At 36.8% G+C, this 25,482-nt stretch overlaps 1 protein-coding gene across 2 annotated transcripts in view; it reads right to left on the bottom strand.

The window, feature by feature from the left end:
* Positions 1-2,850: 2,850 nt before the first annotated feature.
* Positions 2,851-25,482, bottom strand: part of MICU2 (mitochondrial calcium uptake 2) — a 199,437-nt gene continuing 176,805 nt past the window's right edge. The window contains exons 8-12 of one of the 2 annotated variants that reach the window (XM_023742436.1): positions 16,898-16,995; positions 9,892-10,063; positions 5,945-6,053; positions 5,324-5,481; positions 2,851-3,533 (exon numbers count right to left, since the gene is read on the bottom strand). In XM_023742436.1, coding sequence (XP_023598204.1) covers positions 3,429-3,533; positions 5,324-5,481; positions 5,945-6,053; positions 9,892-10,063; positions 16,898-16,995 — 642 coding nt within the window. In that variant the 3' untranslated portion in view covers positions 2,851-3,428. The remainder of the gene's footprint in view (positions 3,534-5,323; positions 5,482-5,944; positions 6,054-9,891; positions 10,064-16,897; positions 16,996-25,482) is intronic. The other variant, XM_023742437.1, reaches the window with a different exon arrangement.

Genomic DNA, 25,482 nt, shown 5'->3' with positions numbered 1-25,482 from the left:
ATGTCAGATGGATCCTGGCTGAAAGCAGAGAATACCAGAAAGATGTTTACCTGTGTTTTATTGACTATGCAAAGGCATTCAACTATGTGGATCGTAACAAATTATGGGTAACATTGTGAAGAATGGGAGTTCCAGAACACTTAATTGTGCTCATGCAGAACCTGTACACAAACCAAAAGGCAGTCGTTAGAATAGAACAAGGGGATAGTGCGTGGTTTAAAGTCAGGAAAGGTGTGCGTCAGGGTTGTATCCTTTCACCATATTTATTCAATCTGTATACTGACTAAATAATCCAAGAAGCTAGACTATGTGCAGAAGAATGCAGCGTCAGGATTGGAGAAAGACCCATTAGCAACCTATGATATGTAGATAAAACAACCTTCTTTGCTGAAAGTGAAGAGGACTTGAAGCACTTACTGATGAAGATCAAAGACCACTGACTTCAGTATGGATTTCACCTCAACATAAAGAAAACAAAAATCCTCACAACTAGACCACGAAACATCATGATAAATGGAGAAATTGAAGTTGTCAAGGATTTCATTTTACTTGGATCCACAATCAACACCCATGGAAGCAGCAGTCAAGAAATCAATGTATTACATTGGGCAAATCTGCTGCAAAAGACCTCTTTAAAGTGTTAAAAAGCAAAGATGTCACTTTGCGGACTAAGGTGCGCCTGACTCAAGCCATGGTGTTTTCATTTGCTTCATAGGCATGCGAAAGCTGGACAATGAATAAGAAGACTGAAGAATTGATGCCTTTGAATTATGGAATATTGAATATTGAAGAATATTTAATGAACCATGGACTGCTAGAAGAATGAACAAATCTATCTTGGAAGAAGTACAGCCAGAATGCTCCTTAGACGCAAGGATGGTGAGACTTGCCTCACGTACTTTGAATGTGTTATCAGCAGGGACCAGGCCTTGGAGAAGGACATCATGCTTGGTAAAGTAGAGGGTCAGGGAAAAAGAGGAAGACACTCAAAAAGGTGGATTGACACAGTGGCTGCAGCTAGTGCCCTGAATTCAGACTTCTAGCCCTGGTGGCTCAGTGGCTAACGCGAAAGGTTGGCGGTTCAACCACCAGCAGCTCCAAGGGAGAAAGATATGGCAGTCTGCTTCCGTAGAGATTTACAGCCTTGGAAACCCTATGGGATCGCTGAGTCAGAATTGACTCGATGGCAGTGGGTCAACTGTGAGAAAATAAATTTCTGTTCTTTAAAGCTACCCACTTGTAGTATTTGTTACAGCAGCATTAGAAACTAAGACAGATCGGTTAATATATTCTATTAAATTACGACTGAAGCCATTCTTTTAGGTGATGCTACATCCCTCAGTTCAGATCCTTTATATTGTTATTGTTTTGTTCATATCAGACCTCAGGTGCATAGAAATGAGTTAACCATACTCTGTTTGAGGCTGTCTGTCATCATTGGTCTAAGCAATGCCCGTCATTGTTATTTGCTTTTCCCTTCATTCCTGTTCCCCATGCCTTTCCCTCCCCTCACCATATAGTTTGTTTGTATAGACATGTTTTTTATTTACATAAATGGTATTTGCTATCTTATGTTTAAAAAAAATTTTTTTTTTAAATTGTGCTTTAGATGAAGGTTTAGAGAGCAAATTAGTTTCTCATTAAGCAATTAATACACTTACTGTTTTGTGACATTGGTTGGTCGTTGTCCCTGGGGTGGTGTGCCCATTTAGTCTCATATACGTTTGAGCTACGTGTATTATTGTTTTATGGGCCTAATCTTTGGCTGAAGAGTGAACCTCAGGAGTGACTTCAGTACTGAGTTAAAAGGGTGTCTGGGGGCCATACTCTCAGAATTTCTCCAGTCTCTGTCACACCAGCAACTCTGGTCTTTTTTTATGAGTTTGAATTTTGTTCTACATTTTTCTCCAGCTCTGTCCAGATCCTCTATTGTGAATCCTCTCAGAGCAGTTGGTGCCTCTTGGTCTATTCTATGTACAGGTTCCACATGAGCACAATTAGGTGTTCTAGAATTCCCATTCTTTGCAATGTCATCCATATTTGTTATGATCCAGAATCAAATGCCTTTGCATAGTCAATAAACACAGGTAAACATCTTTCTGTTCTTCTGTTTTCAGCCAAGATCCATCTGACGTCAGCAATGATATCCCTTACTTCCATGTCCTATTCTGAATCTGGCTTGAATTTCTTGCAGTTCCCTGTTGATGTACTGCTGCAACCATTTTTGAATTATCCTCAGCAAAATTTTACTTGTGTGTGATATTAATGATACTGTTTGATAATTTCTGCATTCTGTTGGATCACCTTTCTATTATTAAATAGGCTGTAATCCATTACTGACACTACTTATGTTGATACTCAAATTGTTCCAGATTTGGCCAGGGGGAGCCCCTTCAAGCTGGTTCCTGTCCTTCTGTAATGTCCTCATTATATTTTGAGCACTTCCTCACTTTTAGGCACAAGATGTTCCAGGCTCATCTTATACTTTCTCTGTCCCAGCCCTGGAATCAGGAATCAGCCATTAAGCCAGGGAGTAGAACACATTTTAAATACTTGAAATTTTCTTTTTTGAGAGGCATGTTTTTAAAGAATTTTTGTTTATCATGCAATTCCATACATGCTGTTTTTAATACTATGTTATATCTACTTTAGTGCCAATGATTTTCTAGAGCCCTTTTAAACATTTTCCCACAACCTAGTACCAGGAGACTGTGATCTTGTGAGCAAGATTTTGCCACCACATTAGCTTTTAAGAACAAAAACTAACGAAGTTCACAAGGGGTGAGTGTATTTAACTTTTTTTAAAAAATGAAGTTTTAAAAAACACATGTAAAATAAAAAGCACATCAGTAATTTTTGTATCTATGTAAATCCTTTATTCTGTTTCCAGATAGAATATTAAAATTTACATGTTATTTTTAAGACAACTAATACACATTTCAGGTTACTGAAATAAAATATACATTTGTAAGAGATATAAGAGACAGATTAGAAAATCTGAAATGAGTTTTTAACTTAATTTGCAAGATTAGGAACATTGGGACTTCCAGAATTGATACTGGCCTTATGTACCAAGTACTTCTTTTCTGTATTTGTTTACCCCTCCAGAGACCATATCATGCTATTTTAAGAAATCAATGAATAATTAGGTTTTCTAGCTTATTAAAATACAAAACATTACTTCAATCTTAGACCCTCTGACAGAATCTAATGTCTGTTTTCGTAAAAGAATACTTGTTCTTTTCAATAAGTTCTGTAATAAAACCTTATTAATATCAAGAAATTATTGATTCAGAAAGCAAGTACAAGGCATCTTTATATTACAAGGAAAATCAATGAAGACTGAAGATAAACACTTAGCACTTAAAAAAAAAAAAAAATCCAAATTCTAACATTTGGAGTAATAGAATTCCCAACTTAAATCTTTTTTAAAAATGACTTTTTCCAGCTTGTTTCCAGACTTCTTTTACTCCTTTAATGCTTTCTTTTTTCACACACTTCCAGTATTCTTGTACACTTAGTTGTTGTGGTACCTGTTAGCCAAAAGTAAAAGTTAAGAGGTCATTCTCTTCACGATTAAACATCATTTAATGTGTACTTTATGTTATTGTTTACTTCCCCCACTCCTCCAAAAAGTGTCTGAGGTAGAGTATGGTAGAAGATGACCTCAACAGACTGTTAAAATAAAGACAGAAGAAAAAAAGTGAGTGTGAGGTAAGAATGTCCTTAGGAAAACTAAGGAATGGGGCTGACCACGTATAAATTAGTGGCGTTCCTTCCCTAAGAAGATAATGAAAACTTTGGGCAATCTTCTTTCATATAATGGTTTTAAAATGTAATTATTTTATAATGTTTTCCTTTTCTGGTGACCTTTATTTAGCTATGTGGAATAATAGTTATAACCCTAAAACTTCAATTTAACCTTGGTTAAAATTAAAAAGAAACTATAGGTCACAAAATATTTGACAAGAAGCCTCATAAAGAATTTAATTCACATAAGTTTTTTGTGAATTAAAAGTTTTGTGTGGTTATTACCCTTCTCAACGAAGTGAAAAAGTAGAAGGTTAAACTACAGGAGCAGAGCCAAATGGAAACAAAGGTCTTTCTTAGATTATACATGCTCTTTTTCCTATCACTGATTTATAGCTCTTCTCTTTAATGTTTATTGACAAAGGGCAGAGAGGCTTCCAGGTATATTAAAATGTAAACTGCAAAGTTTGGTCTAATTTCTAGGAATATGACCAGTAACCATCTGGTGCTAGATGACCACAGAGCTTGTAAAACATGTTTGCTAATGGAAAACATAATTCATTTTGCTTGAAATTATATTTGCAGCAGGAAATTGAATTTATTCTAAGTCGTAAATAAATAGCCCTGTCTTCATGAACCCACCATCATCTATCTCTGTCTCATTCATTCCCTCTCTCCTTTCCTCTCCCTTATCTCCAGCCTAACTACCTACCTACATGTAGATTCTCTTTGGATCTAGTTTTCCCCTGCAGGCTGCTTTTACTAGAGTGCTTCCAGTAAATTCTAATCTCAACAAAATTCTGAGTTTGATCTCTACCACAGTTGCAGATCAACATGTGAATTTGAGTGAATAATGATAATAGCTAACATTTACTTAGTGTCCAATGTGTCTCACCCACAATACTAAGTAATTTAAATTTAAATCTCACAATTCTTTTTGGTAGATTCTACTAGTTCCCTCATTTTATGGATGAGGAATCTGAGGCTCAGAAAATTAAATAGCTTTGCATGATTCAGCAGTTAATAAGTGGTAGAGCTAGGATATGAAGCTAGGTCTTTCTGACTCCAGAGCCCAAAGTCAAATTCTAGGCTGTGATTTCTGAATAGGTGATTTCAGATTAGTTTCAGATTAAAAATGACCCCATGTGCTTCAGAGTAGAACTGTGCTCCACAGGGTTTTCTTGGTTGTAATCTTACAGAAGCAGACAGCCAGGCCTGTCTTCCACGGTGCCACTGGGTGGATCTGAATGACCAATTTTTTTGGTTAGTAGCTGAAAGCAAACCATTTATGCCATCCAGGGACCTATGCATTTGCCCAGATGCTAGGTTTAATACTACTCATTTAAAAACAAAAAAAACCCAAACCCATTGCCGTTGATTCTGACTCATGGCGACCTCATGTGTAACACAGTAGAACCACTTCATAGGGTTTTCTTAGCTATAATCTTATGGAAGCAGATCACCAGGACTTTCTTCCATGGTACCTGTAAGTTAGTAGCTGAGTGCAAACTGTTTGTGCCACTCAGGGACCTTTTAATTACACATAAACATGTAGTTATTTAAAATGTGTTACCCATAAACCTCGATGCATCCTGTTTTTTAACACCCCAAGAAACTCTCCATGACTAAGACATTCATCACCATCCACATCAAAGATCTTGAAGACACTGTCCAAGATATTGTCAGAGAGCTCCTGTCCTGTTGCTACTTTCACAGCCCTCCTAAACTCCGCTAAAAAAGAAAACACAAAACAACTCATCAACCATGTGAGCTAGTCCAAGTAGAATTAATCTAAATTTTCATCATTTAGGAAGTAAAAACTAACCTAAATTGTTAGCATTTGGGAAGTAAATTGAAAAAAATATACCCATCAAGAACATATCCGAATTATAAATTTGTTTGAAAAATGTCATGAGAGTAACTGTAAGATAAGCAAATTATTTTAATTTAATCAGTGTTTTAAACATAAATATTTAAATACATTCTCCTTTTTAGGAGAAAAATGAGAAAGTAAAAACATCTGAAGAAACTGTTAAATGGGAATGCTAGTGTTATAAATCCAGAAGAACCACATTGAATTAAAAGGCCAATCAATTATTTTCCTGATGACTGGCTCTTTGAGTAGTATCACCAAATTGAAGGATAGAGTGAAACTATCATAAAAGATAAAACTTAAATGATTTGTATAACTTACCCAGTCTGACAGGGCGATGAGCTAAACTAAACATTTGCATGGCAATAGCAAAGTCTTCCAAGTGGGTCGTAAAATGGCAAAATGATTTGAACTCATCTAAACTAATGCTCTAAAATAAAATGACAAAAGTGAATTTTTATTACAATTTTGTAAAGAGAATAAATAACCTTATGAATTTAAGTGTGAGTCGATCTTTCTGAGCAAGTCTATTAAAAACTTCAAGACAGAATAGTAATGGAATTAGAGATTAGGAGGAACCACAGGAGAGTGACTGGCAGGGACACTAAGTATGGCCAGGCAGTCTGTACCCAGTGTGACTGGTGTCTCCTGGAGTCCTGCAGTATAAAAGGTGGGGTAGCCCCATTAGTGGTCCACCTCCTTGTCTTCTACTTAATCTTATTAGTGGACATAGCACCCAGTAAAAGCACCGGGTATTGGAGTTAGATGGACCTATGTTGAAATCCCAGTTCTGCTATTTACTATGCATATGATCTTGGGCAAGATCAGTCTCTCCAAGCCTTAGGTAAGTAACCCTAAGGGGATAAGTAACTTCCCCAAGGTCTACTAAGTGCAACAATAAGAATTTGAATCTTGGTCTATCTGACTTCAAAACATATGTGCTTAAAAACAAAAACAAACAAAACCTAGTTTTTTCATTGAGAGACTAAAAAAAGTGTGAAATCCCTAATCTGAAAGTAAACTCCTCCTTGTGTGAACAAAACTTCTCTTTGTAGAGACCTTTGGGATCATGACCTCTGCGTATGTGTGGTCTCATTCAAGTTTTACTGTGTTCAGTTTTTATGAATGTATGGAATTTTTTATTTAAAAAAATTTTTAAGTTTTGAAGAGGTAATATATGCACATGGTAAAAAACTCAAACAATACAAAGGATAAACAAGGAAAAGTAAGTCTTCCTCACCTCACTCTTCAGACCCCAGTTCCCTTTCCCAGAGGTAAGCACTATTACCAAGTGCTTAAGTATCCTTCCAGAAATATCCTACTCATACAAAAGCACACATACATGCATATATATATATCCTTGTTCTACACAGTGGGAGCATCACCTTCTTCAGACATTGCTTTATTCTGTTAACTGTATATCTTATCAGTACAAGTAAGAGAGTGCCTGATTTTCTCTATTATTATCTCAAAAAGGCACTGGGGCAGCCTTCTTAATTTTTGCTTTTCTGACTGGTGAGAAAAGTAGTCTCTCATTAGTGTTTAAATTTGTGTGTCTTTGTGAATTAAGTTAAATACTTTTCACATGTTTGTCAATTGTGGCTTTCTCTTCTTGTGTTCTCTTCACATCCTTTGCCCAGATTTCTAATAGGTTGTTAGGATCTTTTTATTGCTGGAAGACAATTCTCCATGGATCTCTTGCATTTCTACACATCTTGTAAACAGAGGCACTAACTGCTTTTTTGTTCCAGACTATCTTTTCCAGGATGTTTGTATAGTGAACAACCTTGACTATAGATAGTGTCTCCCTCTAGAACAGAAGAGGACAGCTTTGCTTACTGTCCAGTGTGGCAATAATGCCTCTCCCTGCAGCAAAGTCAGGAAGGTTTGCTTACTGCCCATTAGAAAAGATTCGTGTTCCCTAAGATCAGGTCTCCTCAGCTGGGATACAAATCCACTGGGCGTGCAGCATTCTCCTGGGATCATCAGCAACATCCCCACGGTACATGGGAAGCAAAGGAGAATGGAAACAAACATGATGCTCATGCTGTTGCTAAGCTATGTACAATAAAGTTTTTTGTTTTTGAACCAATAGTCTTGTATCTTCTGTCAGCATTCATGAAACTCTGGCAGGCTAACTTGTAAGTAGAGTCAAATCTCAGACACTACAGTTATTAACACTTACAGATTCTATTATGTATTAAATAGGGCAAGATGTTAGACACTTTGTTTTTTGTACTTACTGATTTTTAAATAACTCATTATAAATTAAGGAAATTGTTCTATTACATGTGATGCCAATATTTCCCGCCCTAGTTTGTTAATTTTTTTCCTTTGAATTTGATTATAATTTGTTTGAGGGTGGGGGAGGCAACAGAATTTTAAAATTTAGATAGTAAATTTTATGAATTTTTCCTCAAAAGCTTCTGGGTTTTGCTTAGAAAGATATATACCTACTCCACTTTAAGATGATAAACGGTTTCCATATTTTCTAGTTTTATTTTTCTTATTAACATTTAAATCTTTGATCCACCTGGAATTTATTTGAGAGTAATGAGCGAGGTAGGAATTTGCCTTCATTTACGTCCTCAAATGACCAACCAATTATATTAATGCCATTTATTCACAATTCTTTTACCCAACTAATTTGAAATATGACTCCATATACTAAATTCCCATGTATATTTGTGTTTTTTTCTGGGCTCTATTCTGCTCAATTAATCTGTCAAATTCACTGTTAGTAACAAACTCTTAACTACCAAGGTTTGAAAATATTTTAATATCAGGGCATTCTTTGCATAAAGATTTTGTATGGTTTTTCTAGCTCCCTTCTCAAGAATCCAGTGGTGTTTTTATTGAAGTCTATTACTGTTCACCAGTATCTGGTTCTCTTCTGATCCCTGCACATATGAAAGACTACACTTCTTAGTTTCCTTGCAGTTAAGTGGGGTTATGTGACTAGTCTGGCCAATGGCCAAGTGTCACGTGATATTTCCAGGCCAAAACATTTAATTGTTGGAATACGACTTGCGCATTTCTTTTCCTGCCACAGCAACTGAGGATGGTGCTTCTGCCAGATGGTGAAGTTACAAGATGGCAGAGCCTCAGAGAGTCTCACAGAGCCTCCTACTAGCCCACAGTGGACACATAACACGATTAAGAAATAAATCTTTGTTGTGTTAAGTCATGAGGATTTCAGAGTTAATATATAACTGCAGTAAACCTAGACTGTTCTGACTACTATAACCATTACATTTATTGACTAATTTAAAGAAGAAATGCTATACTTATAAAAAAATATAAACATATAAACATATATTTATAATACTAATACTTCCTATCCATGTGTCTTCCAATGTGTCTATAATTAGATAAGTTTTTTTATATTCATCAGAATTTTAAAGTTTTTATATATTTCTTCTTATATTTATTTTTTCTCTTCCTTCTTAAATTTCTAATTGTTATATATTTCTATTGCAATTATAAATGAGATCTTCCCTGATGTTTTACTATCTTTTTCCTCACAATGGAAATAGCTTTTTAAAAAGAATGATATAAATAATACATGCCCATTGCAAAAAAATTTTTTGGAGCAATACATAAAGGTATAAGGAAAGTGAAAATCACTTCAAATATCACCACTGTACATTAATCATTATTAATATTTTGGTGGTCATTCTTTTATCTCACACACACACGCGCATGCATGTGCCATTACTTTTTTAACTTGAAATTCGCACATAGGACAGTTATTCTTCCTTTCAAATTTTCATAATCTTTTATCTTATTTGGAGCCCTGGTGGCGTAGTGGTTAAGAGCTTGGGTGCTAACCAAAAGGTTGGCAGTTTGAATCCACTAGGTGCTTCTTGGAAACCGTATGGGGCAGTTCTACTCTGTCCTACATGGTCACTATGAGTCGGAATCAACTCAACGGCTATGGGTTTATCTTACTAACCTGCATTGGCTAAGATTTCCAGAACAGTATTAAACAATAGTGGTGATAGTGGACATTCTTATCTTACTTCTGACTCTACTGGAATTGCAAAGAGTGGTTGCTATACTGATTCTATCTTAGGCAATAGTTCATTTGTAGGAAAACAGTATGTGGAGAATGCTCCTCAACTTGATTTTATACTTAAATAACGAATACAGACTAGCATACCAAAAAAAACCAGGTAGCACAGTCTTTGTTAATTTGCAAGTTACTTTAATTATATAAATGTGTCTAGCTTATCATTATCATATGCATAATAAAAGGGTATACTAACCTCTCCTGCTGATAACTTCTCTCTCACATTTTTCCAATAAATGTCTTTATTTCCAGTGTTAGTGAAAAAAAGGAGCCATTCTGCAAAGTCTTCTTTTCTCATGAAGCTTAAACCTCTAGAAAATTGAAGGAATTCCATTTCTTGGACTTCTGTTTGTAGATTTTCCATAAATCTAAATGTCAAAATACAAAATTGATATACGTGACATAATGGCATTTAACCTTAATACTGTAAATCCATTAGAATATTTATAATTATTTTATAATTTGATTTTACTTTCATTATTCATTTAAGAAAATTATACCACTAAGGTGCTCTCTAAGTCTATGCATCCCGTCTATAGTTAATAGTAACACTGCAGCTTACAAAAAAGAAAATCAGTAGTGATGCAGTGCTGTCCTGGTATGTATTAACTCTACCAAAAGAAAGCAGTAGCAAGCAGAGCAGAATATAAACTCTAAAAAATATGTCAGAGTTGCTGCTTTTAATGTTGCCTCCAACATGAATATGACAACAAACCCACCTATTTGGAATTATCAGCCCTTTTCTTTCCAAGAGGACGCTTTGCTCTGTGACTTTATTATAAACTACTTGCAGGGCCCAAGATTTTCTTTTTCTTAACATCACATCCTGTCTGATGATATTGCTCAAACTGACGTAGCTCATAAAATCAAGCTCTTTTGGCATTTATTTCCCATCATACAGAGCTATGTCGCCCTGTCTCAAATTACATTCTGGTTCATCCTGAGAACATTTTTTTTTCTTTCACGATCTACTCTGGTCCCTCCTGTAGAAGCAACTCGAATAAGCTGCATTGTTAATTCTCTGATCCAGATTAGAAGAGTTTTAGGAAATCAAGAATTAATTCAGTGTTAGCAGGCTGGGCTATCTTAAAGTCTATTGTGTTGGTGATCCTGTATTGCCTGTAAATTAGGCTAATAAAACTGCCTAGGAAATTAGATAGGCTTATTCTATACAATCAGTTCAGGTTCTTCATTTATACTGTGGTGAAAACATACACACCAAAACATCTGCCAACACAATAAATACCACATGTACAACTAAATGACATTGATATTTTTCATGTTGTGCAACCATTATCACTATCCTCATCTGAAACATTCCACCGCCACTAACATAAACTCAGTGTCCCCCAAACAAAAACTCCCCCATTCTCCCTCCTTCCCACCCTTGGTAACCATTGTAATCTTTGGTTTCTATGTATTTGCTTATTTCATATAAGTGGTATCATACAGTATCTGTCCTTTTGCAACTGACTTGTTTTGCTCAGCATGATATTTTCAAGGTTCATCCATGTTGTGGCATGTATCAGAACCTCATTTCTCTTTATGGCTGAGTATATTTCATTGTGTGCATACACCACATTTTGTATATCTATTCATCTGTTGATGTACATTTGCGTCATTTCCACCTTTTGGCTACTGTGAAAAGTGTTGTGATGACCATTGGTGTACAGGGTTCTGTTTGGGTTCCTGCCTTCACTTCTTCTGGGTAAGTCCTTTGGAAGACAGAACATTGCTATTACTTTGTAGAACTCTGGCTTGCTCTGAAGCCAAGTAATATGTTAGACATAATCTCTGGATGTCACAAAATATTTGAAAGATTTTTAATGTGCTAATTATGTCATCTAGGCAATCTTTTCTAGAGATTTGAATTTATAATCAGTACTAAAAAGGGAAACTGAATTTCTGAGGAAAGTGGTACACGGGAGTGAACTGAAAATGGATAATGAGGACTTCTTTGGAAAGCTAATTTTGTAGTACTAGTATGGCTACTTGTAAAAGAAGTAAAAGAGCTGAACAGAAAATTTCAAAGAGCAGCTTGAGAAGACAAAGTATTATAATGAAATGTGCAAGACCTGGAGATAGAAAACCAAAAGGGAAGAACACGTTTGGCATTTCTCAAGCTGAAAGAACTGAAGGAAAAAATTCAAGCCTTGAGTTGCAATATAGAAGGATTCTACAGGGAAAATATTGAACGATGCAGGAAGCATCAAAAGAAGAAGGAAGGAATACACAAAGTCACTGCACCAAAAAGAATAAGTTGATGTTCAACCATTTCAGGAGGTAGCATACGATCAAGAACCGATGGTACTGAAGGAAGAGGTCCAAACTGCACTGAAGGCATTGGCAAAAAACAAGGCTCCAGGAATTGATGGAACACCAATTGAGATGTTTCAACAAACGGATGCAACGCTGGAAGCACTCATTCATCTACACCAAGAAATCTGGAAGACAGCTACCTGGCCAACCGACTGGAAGAGATCCATGTTTGTATCCATTCCAAAGAAAGGTGCTCCAACCAAATGTGGAAATTATCAAACAATATCATTAATATCACACACAAGTAAAATTTTGCTGAAGATCATTCAAAAGCGGTTGTAGCAATATACTGACAGGGAACTACCACAAATTCAAGCTAGATTCAGAAAAGGACGTGGAACAAGGGATATCCATGCTGATGTCTGATGGATCCTGGCTGAAAGCAGAAAATACCAGAAAGATGTTTACCTATGTTTTATTGACTATGCAAAGGCATTTGACTGTGTGGATCATAACAAATTATCGATAACATTGAGAAGAAGGGGAATTCCAGAACACTTAATTGTGCTAATGCAGAACCTATACATACCAAGAGGCAGTCATTTGAACTGAACAAGGGGATACTGTGTGGTTTAGTCAAGAAAGGTGTGCATCAGGGTTGTAACCTTTCACCATACTTATTCAGTCTATATGCTGAGCAAATAATCTGAGAAGCTGGGCTATATGAAGAAGAATGTGGCATCAGGATTGGAGGCAGGCTCATTAACAGGCTGCGATATGCTTGGTGAAAGTGAAGAGGACTTGAAGCACTTACTGATGAAGATCAAAGACCACAGCCTTCAGTATGGATTACACCTCAACATAAAGAAAACAAAAATTCTCACAACTGGACCAATAAGCAATGTCATGATAAACGGAGAAAAGACTGAAGTTGTCAAGGATGTCATTTTACTTGGATCCACAATCAACACCCATGGAAGCAGCAGTGAAGAAATCAAACACCGCATTACATTGGGAAAATCTGCGGCAAGAGACCTCCTTAAGGTGTTAAAAAAGCAAAGATGTCACTTTAAGGACTAAGGTGTGCCTGACCCAAGCCATGGTGTTTTCAATCTCCTCAAGTGCATGTAAAGGCTGGACAATGGGCTCAAGCATAACAACGATTGTGAGGATGACATGGGACTGGGTAGTGTTTTGTTCTGTTGTACATAGGGTAGCTATTAGTTGGAACTTACTCAACGGCTCCTAACAGCAGTATGGCTATTTAATTCAACATAGAATAATACTGATCACTAAGAAATACATGCAACTAAAGAACTAAAAGGGCTTAATTATAAATAAAAACCCCATATCAAGGAGGAGCCAAAGAAGAGCCTTTATATGCCCATATTTATCACAATTTTCCCCTTAATGTAATAAAAATTAGATTATACAACACTAAAAAAGATAGGAAGACATATTAAAATGCTCTACAGTCTAGCCTTTATTATAAACAATCTACCTCATTAAAGAATTTATTTATACACCAAAGAAAAATGTGACTAAAGAAAAAAATGAATTTCAAAATACGAACTAGATGATATTTAATTAGATGGAGAACAAGTCTCTAGAAATACCAGACTGACCTAGTATTACAATGACATTTTCTTAAAGATGCACAATTTCCCGAAACTGTTGATCTTCCCTTAATTATCTATCTATTCTATTTATTCAGGGTCCTGTATAATACAATATAAACTGGAAAGGAAAATATTTTGTGTGCTAAAGAAAATCTATGCTTACCTTCAGACTGATTTCCATCCCTTATCTCACCAATGTACAGCAGTTACCCCTTATTTGAGGTTTTGCTTTCCAGTTTCAGTTATCTGCTGTCAACCACCGTCCACAGTGCTTGTGTTCAAGCAACCCTTACTTTACTTAATAATGGCCCCAAAGCACAAGAGTAGTGATGCTGGCAATTCAGATATGCCAAAGAGAAGCTGTAAAGTGCTTCTATTTTATTATTAGCTATTTTTGTTAATTTCTTACTGTTCCTAATTTATAAATTAAATTTTATCATAGATATGTATATATGTATAGCACAGTATAGTGAGCTGGAACTGACTCGATGGCAACAGGTTTGTTTTGTTTTTTCTGTAGGGTTCGGTACTATCACGATTTCAGGCAGCCACTGGGGGTCTTGGAACATATCCCCTGCAGATAAGAGGAGACTATTGTATTTTTTAACTTTGGCCAAAAATCACTAGGATTTCACTGTAGATATTTATGACCCTAAATTTGTATTTCTAGGAAAACAGCATTACAGTACAACACAATACAACATAACATCGAGTTAAATATCAGTCCTCCAACTGCAACTACTGTATGTTTGTAATTTTTTCTTAGTTGTTCAAAATGAATCATGGTTTTTCTAATGTTATCTTCTGAAAACTGAGTTGCTTAAATCCTACACATTCCAAACAAAGGACTAAGGTGCACCTGACCCAAGCCATGGTATTTTCAGTTGCATCACATGCATGCAAAAGCTGGACAATGGATAAGGAAGACCGAAGAAGAACTGACACCTTTTAATTATGGTGTTGGCAAAGAATATTGAACGTACATTGTATTTAAATGCTTTTTTGCATGTTTCCCTCACCAACAAGACAGTCCCCATGAGGGACTATCTCTAGTGTTTGAGACAGGGTCTGGCACACAGCAGCACACAGTAAGCACTCAAAAATTCTTTATTAAACTGTACTGAGCGGAACAGGATGCAGGTCTCCTGTCTTCCAAATCAGTGTTTTTGCCATCATTCTGTACTGCTTTCTAATTTGTTTTCTTTAAAAAGACTTTGGTTAGTGTAGAGGCACAGGGAGGAAGATCAATTTGTTTTGCATAGAGTTATTCTTATTGGGAAGGTGCCCTGGTGGCACAGTGGTTAAGTGCTTGGCTGCTAACTGAAAGGTCGGTGGTTTGAACCTACCAGGGGCTCTGAGGGAGAAAAGATCTGGTGATCTGCTCCTGTAAAGTTTATAGCCTGGGAAACCCTATAGGGCAGTTCTACTCTGTCATATAAAGGTTGTTATGAGTAGGAATCGACTTGATGGCACACAACAACAACATGCTTATTGGAGAGTCTCTGGATGGTAAAAATGGTTAACGTGCTGAAATGGCTGCTAACTGAAAGGTTGGAAGTTTGAGTCTACCCAGAGGTACCTTGGAAGAAAGGCCTGGTGATCAACTTCTGAAAAATCAGCCATTGAAAACCGTATGGAGCACAGTTCTACTGTGACACACGTTGGGTCACCAAGAGTCACAACTGATTCAACAGCAACTGGTTTATTCTTATTGGAAAAAAGGTAAGCAGGACATTACATTTTAATGTTTATAATAATCATATAAGTATTATTATTATTTCCATTTTACAGATGAAGAAATGAACTCAGGAGGTTAAATAAGTTGTACAAAGTTACCATTAGTGACTGGTGGGACAGGATTTGTACTCTACTCTTTCTGGCTCTAGTGCCCATTTCTTTCCATAGTGTCATGCAGGAAATTGCTTTAGCTGGGAGCTCTGCTAATTCTGGCTTCCTCTTAAGTACTGATATTATCTACTTAAATATACACACACATAAAAAATATGAGTGTGGTAGAGTGATTGCATTCATGGCCTCAATAAATGGCCTTTCTATATCCATGCCTTCTGCCCTCTAACTCTGGAGTTCCCTCCCACTCTGACTTGCAGCTGGGCCATGTGACTTGCTCTGGCCAATGGAACAGTAGCAAACTTGCCGCAGGCAGAGGTTTAAAAAGCAAATGTATGTATTTCTACTTTCTTCGTTAGAACCCTGACAGAGAAAAGTCTGGGTTTGCCTGCTACAGCAGAGGTCAGCAAACTATGGCTCACAGAAGAAATCCTGCCTATTGCCTGTTTTGTAAAGTTTTACTGGAATATGGACATCCCATTTGTTAACATACTGTTTATGGCTGCTTTCACGCTAACGTGGTAGAACTGAGTAGTTGTGACAGACTGTCTTTAGTATCTGCCCCTTTACAGAAGTCTGCCAACCACTGTGCTAGCAGATCAGAGACCACATGGAGCAGAGCTGAGTTGTCCCAAGTGAGGCCATCTTAGGACAGTCAGCTGCCAGTCAACCCATCGGCTGACTGCAGATACATGAATGAATCCCGTCAAGATCAGTCAGTCTTGGCTCAGATCAGCAGAACTGCCCAATGACCCAAAGACTCATGGAAATAATAAATGGTCACTGTTTAGTTAAGACCAGTTAAGTTGGGCTGGTTTGTTCTGCATTAAGAACTGATACAAGAACATTTCCCTATTAGCTGCTAGTATTAAATTGCTAAAGAGAATTATTATAGTCTATAAAAGATATTACTTTTCATAACAGGTTAGATATATTTTGAACACAGTAACTATTGTGATTGAATTTTGTCCTCCAAAATATGTAGTATAGTCCTGACCCCTGTGCATGTGACCCTGTTTGGAAAGAGGGTTTTTCTTTTGTTATATTAATGAGGCCATACCAGAGTAGGGTGAGTTCTAAACCTAATCATTTCTGAGTTATAAAAAGAGCTTAACAGACACAGATACACACATGGGGAAAACAGTTGCCAAGGTACACCAAGGTACTCTCAGGGCTACCAGCAAAAAAGGCCCTCCTCTACAGCCAATGCCCTGATTTGGACTTCTAACCTCCAAAACTGTGAGACAATAAATTCCTGTTTTTTAAGCCACCCACTTGTGGTATTTTTGTTATGGCAGCACTAGGTAATTAAGATAGTGACTTTATATTTATAGGTTTAGTTTTCAGAGACAAATACTATATAGACCCACAAACAGTAGTTATATGGTCTGTAGTTCTGGGAAATGAATATATTCAGTTGCTTTTTCACTTCTTACCTATAATATTTCCCTAAATGAATATAAATATTGCATTTACCTCCGAAACTCTTTATAATGAAGTTTTTTTTCTCCTCTTTTTCCAAAGAAACGTATCTGAAGAGTTGTGTTAACTTCAGGTTCTTTCAATTTTCGTTCCTATAAAAAATTATATGATAATTTCAAATTATTATAAACAAACAAAAATGGATCCTGTAGACTGGAACTTTCAGGACAATATCCACATATGATTCTTGTAGCATACAAAAAAGAAAAGGTGGAAAAGAAGAGTTGAGTTACTCTTCTTCTCGGTTACTTTGAATAATCACCTTTGCTTATGCCAGAGAAAAATAATGAGGGCTAAAATACTCAAAGCAGAATTTAGCAGTAAACAACATCTTAGATCAAGCCAAAAAGATAGCTTAGAATAGTTAAAAAAAAAAAATATCAAAATGTGACCCTAGGCATTTTCTAATGAAGCAACACTCAGAGAATTAAAGCAGGAAAATCTTTGAGATTTTGCTAAATGTTAGAAGTACTTAAAAAACATTCGTTTTCCTAGTTATAAAATTAGATGAGAATTTCATTAAAAGGTAATGGAGTTACAGACTCACAGATTCTTCCACCTTCCATTCTTTAATAAAACAAACAACAGAAAGAATGGCAAAACAAAACTGCCAAAAAATTATCGGCAGCAACCAGACATTGAAAGGGGGAACAACCTTAACCCAAATGTTCTGAAAAATAGCAGTCAGAGAAAGAAAAAGTACATTCAGGTGTTAGCCTGGCACGTCTCTTAATCCTGCCCCCAACCCTACTTCTCAGAAATCGCGGTACGAGATGAGATTATTACATTATGAGAACTTCATTAAAACTTTCAATTTGGCAATCTGTAGATTAATGGGGTGAGAAGGCAGCCCTGGGTCAACTCGTGGAAAAACCCCAATAGAAGCTCGTACATAGCTTGGTGGGACTTTAGTACTTCCAGAGCTTAGAATGTTCCAGGACTCTATGTTAAATTGAGTATTAATCAGATGCCCACAGAATGGGATACACATTTGGAGTGATGAAAGTGGGCTGTGGTCTAGGACTTGTAATGGGATCAAAGAAGAGAGAACAGAACCTGATCCTCCAGCAGGACTGCATTCATTCAGCCCATGGAACTCCCTTTCTTGTCTCCACCCCTTCAGTCTCCAGAAAAGTGGGTCAAAATGCAATATTCAGGTATCAGGAGAATTTCATTTGTGCTCTATCAGAGCAAAGAGAAGGTTTAGACAGAACATGAGCATGATGAAGGCACGGAAAAGAAATCGCATGACTACTAAGCAAAGGCAGTATAGTAAGAAAGAGAAAAGGAACAAATTAGGCAAAAGACACACAAAAAACCCAGTCTAGACATACAGAATTTCATCCTATCCCCTACCCCTTCCTTAACCTCTGGAAACCATTAATCAGGTCTCTATTTCTGTAATTTTGTCATTTGAAAAATATTATATATAGTGATGATGGTAGCACCATATGGTGAAAGTAATTAATGTCACTGAATTATTGTACACTTAAAAATGGTTAAATAACAATTTTTTTTGTTTTATATACCTACAAAATAAAAAAAAAAGGTTATATAAATGAAACCATACAGCATGTAACCTTTTGGTACTAGCATTTTTTTCTCAGCTTAATTCTCAGGAGATTCATCTAGGTGGTTGTGTTTATCAGTATTTTGTTCCTTTTTTTTATTGCTGAGTAGTATTCCCCATGATATGGATGCACCACTGTTTAACCAATTCACCTATTGCAGGAGATGTGAGTTGTTTACAGTTCTTGGCTATTACAAATAAAGATGCTATAAACATTCATGTGTAAGTTTTTGTGTGACCACAGGTTTTCATTTATCTCGGACAGATGCACAGGAGTGCCATTGCTGGGTTTTAAGTTAGTTGCATTTTTAGTTTTTGCAGGAACTGCCAAACTATTTTCCAGAGTGGTTGTACCATTTTATATTCCCACCAGCGAGGTGCGAGTGTTCCAGTTTCTCCATATCCTTGGGAGCATTTAGCACTGCCACTACTTTTTATTTTAGCCATTCGGATAGATGTGTAGTGATAATCGCACTGTAGTTTTAATTTGCATTTCCCTGATGGCTAATGATGTTGAACATCTTTTCATGTGCTTATTTGCCATCTACATATCCTCTTCAGTGAAATGTCTCTTCATGTCTTTTGCCATTTTCTAATTGGATTTTTTTTTTTTTTTTTTACTGTTGAGTTTTGAGAATTTTATTTTATATATTTTAGATACTAGTCCTTTGTTGGATGTTTGATTTGCAAGCATTTTCTCCTAGTCTGTAGTTTGTCTTTCCATCATTTTATCAGGATCTTTTGCAGAGCAAAATTTGTTAATTTTGATGAATCTAATTTATCTATTTTTCCTTTATGGGTCATGCTTTTGGTGTCAAGCCTAAGAACTTTTTCTTTAGCCCTTGTCATGGACTGAATTGTGTCCTCCAAAAATATGTGTATTAATTTGGCTAGGCCATGATTCCCAGTATTGTGTGATTTTCACCATTTCATCATCCGATGTAATTTTCCTATGTGTTGTAAATCCTACCTCTATGATGTTAATGAGATGAGATTAGTGGCAGATATGTTAATGAGGCAGGACTCAATCTACAAGATTAGATTGTGTCTTAAGCCAGTCTCTTTGAGATATGAAAGAGAGAAGTGAGCAGAGAAACATGGGGACCTCATACCATCAAGAAATAAAAGGCAGGAGAATAAGCACGTCCTTTGGACCTGAGGTCCCTGTGCTGAGAAGCTCCTTGACCAGGGAAGATTGATGACAAGGACCTTATCCTAAAGCCAACAGAGAAAGAAAGCCTTCCCCTGGAGGTGGCACCTTGAATTCAGACTTCTAGCCTCTCAGACTGTGAGAGAATAAATTTCTCTTTGTTAAAGCCATCCACTTGTGGTACTTCTGTTCCAGCAGCACTAGATAACTAAGACAGCCCTAGATCCCAAAGATTTTCTCCTATGTTTTTTTCTTAAATGTTTATAGTTTCACATTTTATATTTAAGTCCATGATCCATTTTGAGTTAATTATTCTATAAGATGTGAGACTTAGGCCAGTGTTCATTCTTCCGGGGGGAGGAGGGGAGGAGTTGATTGATATTCCATTGCTCCAGCATAATCTGTTGAAGAAGATATCTATCCTCCATTGATTGGCTTAAGTCAGTTGGAGTATATCTGGGTGGGTCTATTTCTGTGTTTTCTATCCTGTTCCACTGATCTATGTGTTTATCCCTCTATCCATACCACACAGTCTAAACAATAAGTCTTGAAACCGGGTAGACTTATTCCTCTCACTTTATTCTTCTTTTTCAAAACTATTATCGTCTTGAGGCACTCTTTAAACCTAGAACTGAGCCCATTCCCTGAGATCACCTTTAAGTGAAATAGCAGAGTGGCACACAAAATAAAAGAATATTAGCTTTGGTGCTCTATTTAAAAACCATCAGTATGGGATCAAAAGGTCAATAATTACTCAAAAGCAAAGACAAGAAAATAAGGGGCCAGCGAAACGAGAGTACTGGAAATGGAACAAACAGAACAAAATTAAAGAGAATACTGATACATTATGATAAATTTTATTAATGTCACTGAACAATTTGTGTGGAAATTGTCAAATGGGAACCTAACTTACTGTATGAACTTTCACCAAAAACTCAATAAAATATTAAAAAAAAGAAAAAACAAAGGGAAAGGGAATGACTCAGTCCCACATCACCAGTATGGTTACTTTCACAAGGGACAGGCATTTTACAACAAACTGGGATAGTCCTTTGTTTGGTCTTGATACAAGGCAGCTTTTACAGTCGCAGCAAGAAAAAAAAGTATTCCTTAGACTCAAAATCCACAAAGCTGAATTCAGTTCAGTCGACCTACTAATAATATTCATCCTCTGAAAGACTAAAGAATAAGAACCTTGGAAAGCTGTGACAGGGTGGCATGGCACAGCTTGATGGAAGCCCTACTTAAGAGACCTGCAATCACATGAGCTGATCTCAATTGTTCTGCTCATAACAAACTGCCTTACATTTTCCTCCAGCAGAGACCTAAAATCCCACTTTCTCTACTAAAACTTTCCAAACAAAAACCTCATAAACCACATGCTTAAAATAAACATATATTCATTCCTAAATTAAAAAAACCCAAAACTATTTTAGCTACTCTAGCTCCTTTGCCTTTCCACATAAATTTTAGAGTAATCTTGTCTATATCTGCAAAAATTCTTGCTGGAATTTTGGTAGGAACTGCATTCAAACTGTACATCAATTTGGGGAGAACTGACATCTTTACTATGTTGAGTCTTCCAATCTAGGAATGTATGTCTCTCCATTTCTTTAAAAATCTTCTTTGATTTCTTTCTTCTGTGTTGTGTAGTTTTCAGCATACAAACCCTATAAATTTTTTTTTTAGTTACACCTAAGTATTAATTACCTTTCACTTTTATTCTGATTTTTTAAAATTCAAGCATAATTGACATTAAATGAACAACTTTAGAATATACAATTAATTGGCATTTAGTACGTTCACAATTGTGCAACCATCACTTCTAACTAGTTATTTTCATAACTCCAAAAAGGAAACCCCATACCCATTAAGCAGTTACTCTCCACTCCCACTAACCCCCAGTCCCTGGGAACCAATAATATGCTTTCTGTCTCTATGGACTTATCTATTCTGGATGTTTTATATAAACGAATCATAGAATATATGTGAACTTTCGTGTCCAGCTTTTTCATTCAGCATAATGTTTTTGAGGTTTATCCATGCTGTCGCATGTGAATTGGAATTGACTTGACGGCAACTGTTGATAGTGGTAATAGTGTGTATTTATATATATATATATATATTTTTGGTGTGGCTGAATAATATACTGCATATTGCATGGATATACTGCACTTTGTTTATCCATTCATGTGTTGATAAGACACATGGGTTCTGTCAACTTTTTTGCTACTGCAAATAATGCTGCTATGAACATACATGTACAGGTTTCGGTTTGAATATCTGTTTTCAATTCTTCTGAAATTCCTAGGAATGGAATTGCTGGGCCACATGGTAATTCTGTTAAACTTTCTGAAGAACTGTCAAGCTGTTTTCCATAGCATTGCCAGCATTTTGCAATCCTACTGTAGTGTACAAGGTTCTGATTTCTCCCCATCCTTGCCAACACTTGTTATTGTCTGTTTTTTTCATGATCCTAGTAGGTTTTGATTTGCACCTCCCTAATGACTAATGCTGTTGAGCATTTTTTCATATGCTTGTTGGTCACATCTTTTTTTGAGAAATGTCTATTAAAGTCCTCTGCACATTTTTCACTTTGGTTGTCTTTTTGTTGTTGAATTGCTAAGAGTTTATATATTCTGATACTAGACACTTAACCAGATATATGATTTGTAAATATTTTCTCCCATTCTGTAGATTTTTTCCCCCACTTTCTCATAGCATCCTTTGATGCCCCAAAGTTTGAAACTTTAAATGAGCCCAATTTATCTATTTTTTTCTTTTGTTGCTTGTGTTTTTGGTGTCGTATCTAAGAATTCACCGACAAATCCAAGTCATGAAGATTGACTCCTATGTTTTCTTCTAAGAGTTTTACAGTTTTAGCTCTTACATGTAGGTCTTTGCTGCATTTCAAGTTAATTTTTTGTAAATGGTGTGAGGTAGGAGTTCACCTTCATTCTTTTCCATGTGGATATCCAGATGTTCCAGTACCATTTGTTGAAAAGACTTAATTACTTTTTTTGGAATGATTGTAAGTGATATCATATTTTAAATTTCGGTGTCCATGTGTTCGTTGCTAGTATACAGACATGCACTTGATTTTTTTATTTTACATTTTTTTTTTTTAATATTGTACTTCAGGTGAAGGCTTACAGAACAAACAGTTTCTCATGAAACAGTAGTACACATATTGTTTTATGACATTGGTTAACAACCCCACAACATGTCAACCCTCTAACTTCTCAACCTTTTTTTTTTTTGGTGAAAATACACATAGCCAAAGATACACCATTTCAAAAATTTCTACATGCACAGTTCAGTGTCATTGACTACGCTCTTCCAATTGTGCTGTTATTCTCACTTAAGATGAAGGCTTACAGAACAAAATAGTTTCTCATTTAACAGTTACTACAAATGTTGCCCTATGACAATGGTTAACAATCTCACAACACATCAACAATATCCTTACCCAACCTTGGGTTCCCTATCACCAGCTTCCTTGTTCCCTTCTGCCTTCTGGCCCTTGTCACTGGACTACTGTACCTTGTTAGTCTCATTTGGTTTTACGGGGCTGTCCACTCCCAGGCTGAGCGGTGAACCTCGGAGATAACTTCACCACTGAGCTAAAAGGGTGTCTGGGGGCCACACTCTCGGGGTTTCTCCAGTCTCCTTTAGGCCAGTAAATCTGGTCTTTTTTTTGTGAGTTAGAATTATGTTCTACATCCTTCTCCAGCTCTGTCCAGAACCCTCTGTTGTGATCCTGGTCAGAGCAGTCAGTGGTGGTAGCCGGGCACCATCTAGCTGTACTGGACTCAGTCCAGTGGAGGCCTTGGTAGCTGTGGACAATTAGTCCTTCGGACTGATCTTTTCCTTGTATCCTGTTCTCTTCATTCTCCCTTGCTCCTGAAGGGATGAGACCAGTGGAGTATCTTAGATGGCCGCTCACAGGCTTTTAAGACCCCAGACACTACTTACCAAGGTAGAATGTAGAGCATTGTCTTTATAAGCTGTGTTATGCCAATTGAGCTAGATGTTCCCCAAGACCATGGTCCTCACAGCCCTCTGCCCAGCAATTCAGTCCCTCAGGGAGTTTGGATGTGTCTATGGGGCTTCCATGACCTTTCCTTTACAAGTTGTGCTAGTTTCCCCTGTATTGTGTACTGTCTCACCCTTCACCCAAGATACCACTTATCTATTGCCTATTTAGTATTCCCCCCCACCCCTCCCATCCGGGAGTAACCAACAAAGATTGTTAGAAGTGCACTTGATTTTTGTATGTTTATCTTGTATCCTGTGACCTTGCTCAAGTCACTTATTTCTGGAAGTTTATTTTATAGATTCATCACTCATCTGTCAGTGTGTTGTACTGTGGTGGCTTGAATGTTGTCGTGATGCTGGAAGCTATGCCACCAGTATTTCAAATACCAGCAGGGTCACTGTCTTAGTCATCTAGTGCTGCTATAACAGAAATACCACAAGTGGATGGCTTTAACAAAGAGAAGTTTATTCTCTCACAGTCCAGCAGGCTTCGAGTCTGAACTCAGGGTGTCAGCTCCAGAGGAACGCTTTCTCTTTGGGCTCTGGAGGAAGGTCCATGTCATCAATCTTCCCTTGGTCTGGGAGCTTCTCTGCACAGGAACCTCAGGTCCAAAGGACATGCTCTGCTCCTGGCACTGCTTTCTTGGTGGTATGAGGTTCCAATGTGTCTCTGCTCGCTTCTGTCTTTTATATCTCAAAAGAAATTGTCTTAAGACACTATCCAACCTTATATACCTCATCAGTATAACTGCTGTTAATCCATCTTATTAGATCATAGTGATTGAATTTGCCACACATAAGGAAATCACATCCGATTACAAAATGGTAGACAATTATATAATACTGGGAATCATGACCCAGCCAAGCCAACAGATATTTTTGGGGGACACAATTCAATCTATTGACAGTCACCCATGGTAGACAGGTTTCGGTGGAACTTCCAGACTAAGACAGACTAGGAAGAAGGAGCTAGTGATATATTTCTAAAAAAATCAGTCAGTGAAAACCTTATGAACAGCAGCAGAACATTGTCTGAAGATGAGCCACTCGGTTGGAAGGCACTCAAAATACGACTGGAGAAGTGCTGGATCCTCAAATTAAGTAGACCTTAATGATGTGGATAGAGTAAAGCTTTTGGGATCTTCATTTGCTGATGTGGCATGACTCAAAATAAGAAGAAACAGCTGCAAATATCCATTAACAATTGGATTGTGGAATGTACAAAGCATGAATCTAGGAAAATTTTAAGTTGTCAAAAATGAAATGGAACGCGTCAAGATCAATATCCTAGGCGTTAGTGAGCTGAAATGGACTGGTACTGGCCATTTTGAATTGGACAATCATATGGTCTACTATGCCAGGAACGATAAATTTAAGAGGAATGGCGTCCCATTCCTTGTCAAAAAAGAACATTTCAAGATCAATTCTGAAATACAATACTGTCAGTGATAGGATAATATCCATACGCCTACAAGGAAGACCAGTTAATATGGCTATTATTCAAATTTACACACCAACTGCTAGGGCAAAGATGAAGAATTAGAAGATTTTTACCAACTTGTGCCATCTGCAACTGATCAAACATGCAATCAAGATGCACTGATAATTACTGGTGATTGGAATGTGAAAGTTGGAGACAAAGAAGGATCAGTATTTGGAAAATATGGCCTTGGTAATAGAAACGAAGCCAGAGATTGTATGACAGAATTTTGCAAGACCAATGACCTATTTATTGGCTATATCATTTTTCAACAACATAAACGGCAACTCTACATGTGGGCCTTGCCAGATGGAATACACAGGAATCAAACTGACTACATC

Source organism: Trichechus manatus, unplaced genomic scaffold (assembly GCF_000243295.1).
Source record: "Trichechus manatus latirostris isolate Lorelei unplaced genomic scaffold, TriManLat1.0 scaffold00210, whole genome shotgun sequence".
Classification (NCBI taxonomy): Eukaryota; Metazoa; Chordata; class Mammalia; order Sirenia; family Trichechidae; genus Trichechus; species Trichechus manatus.
This window is presented reverse-complemented; position numbering and strand designations above follow the sequence as displayed.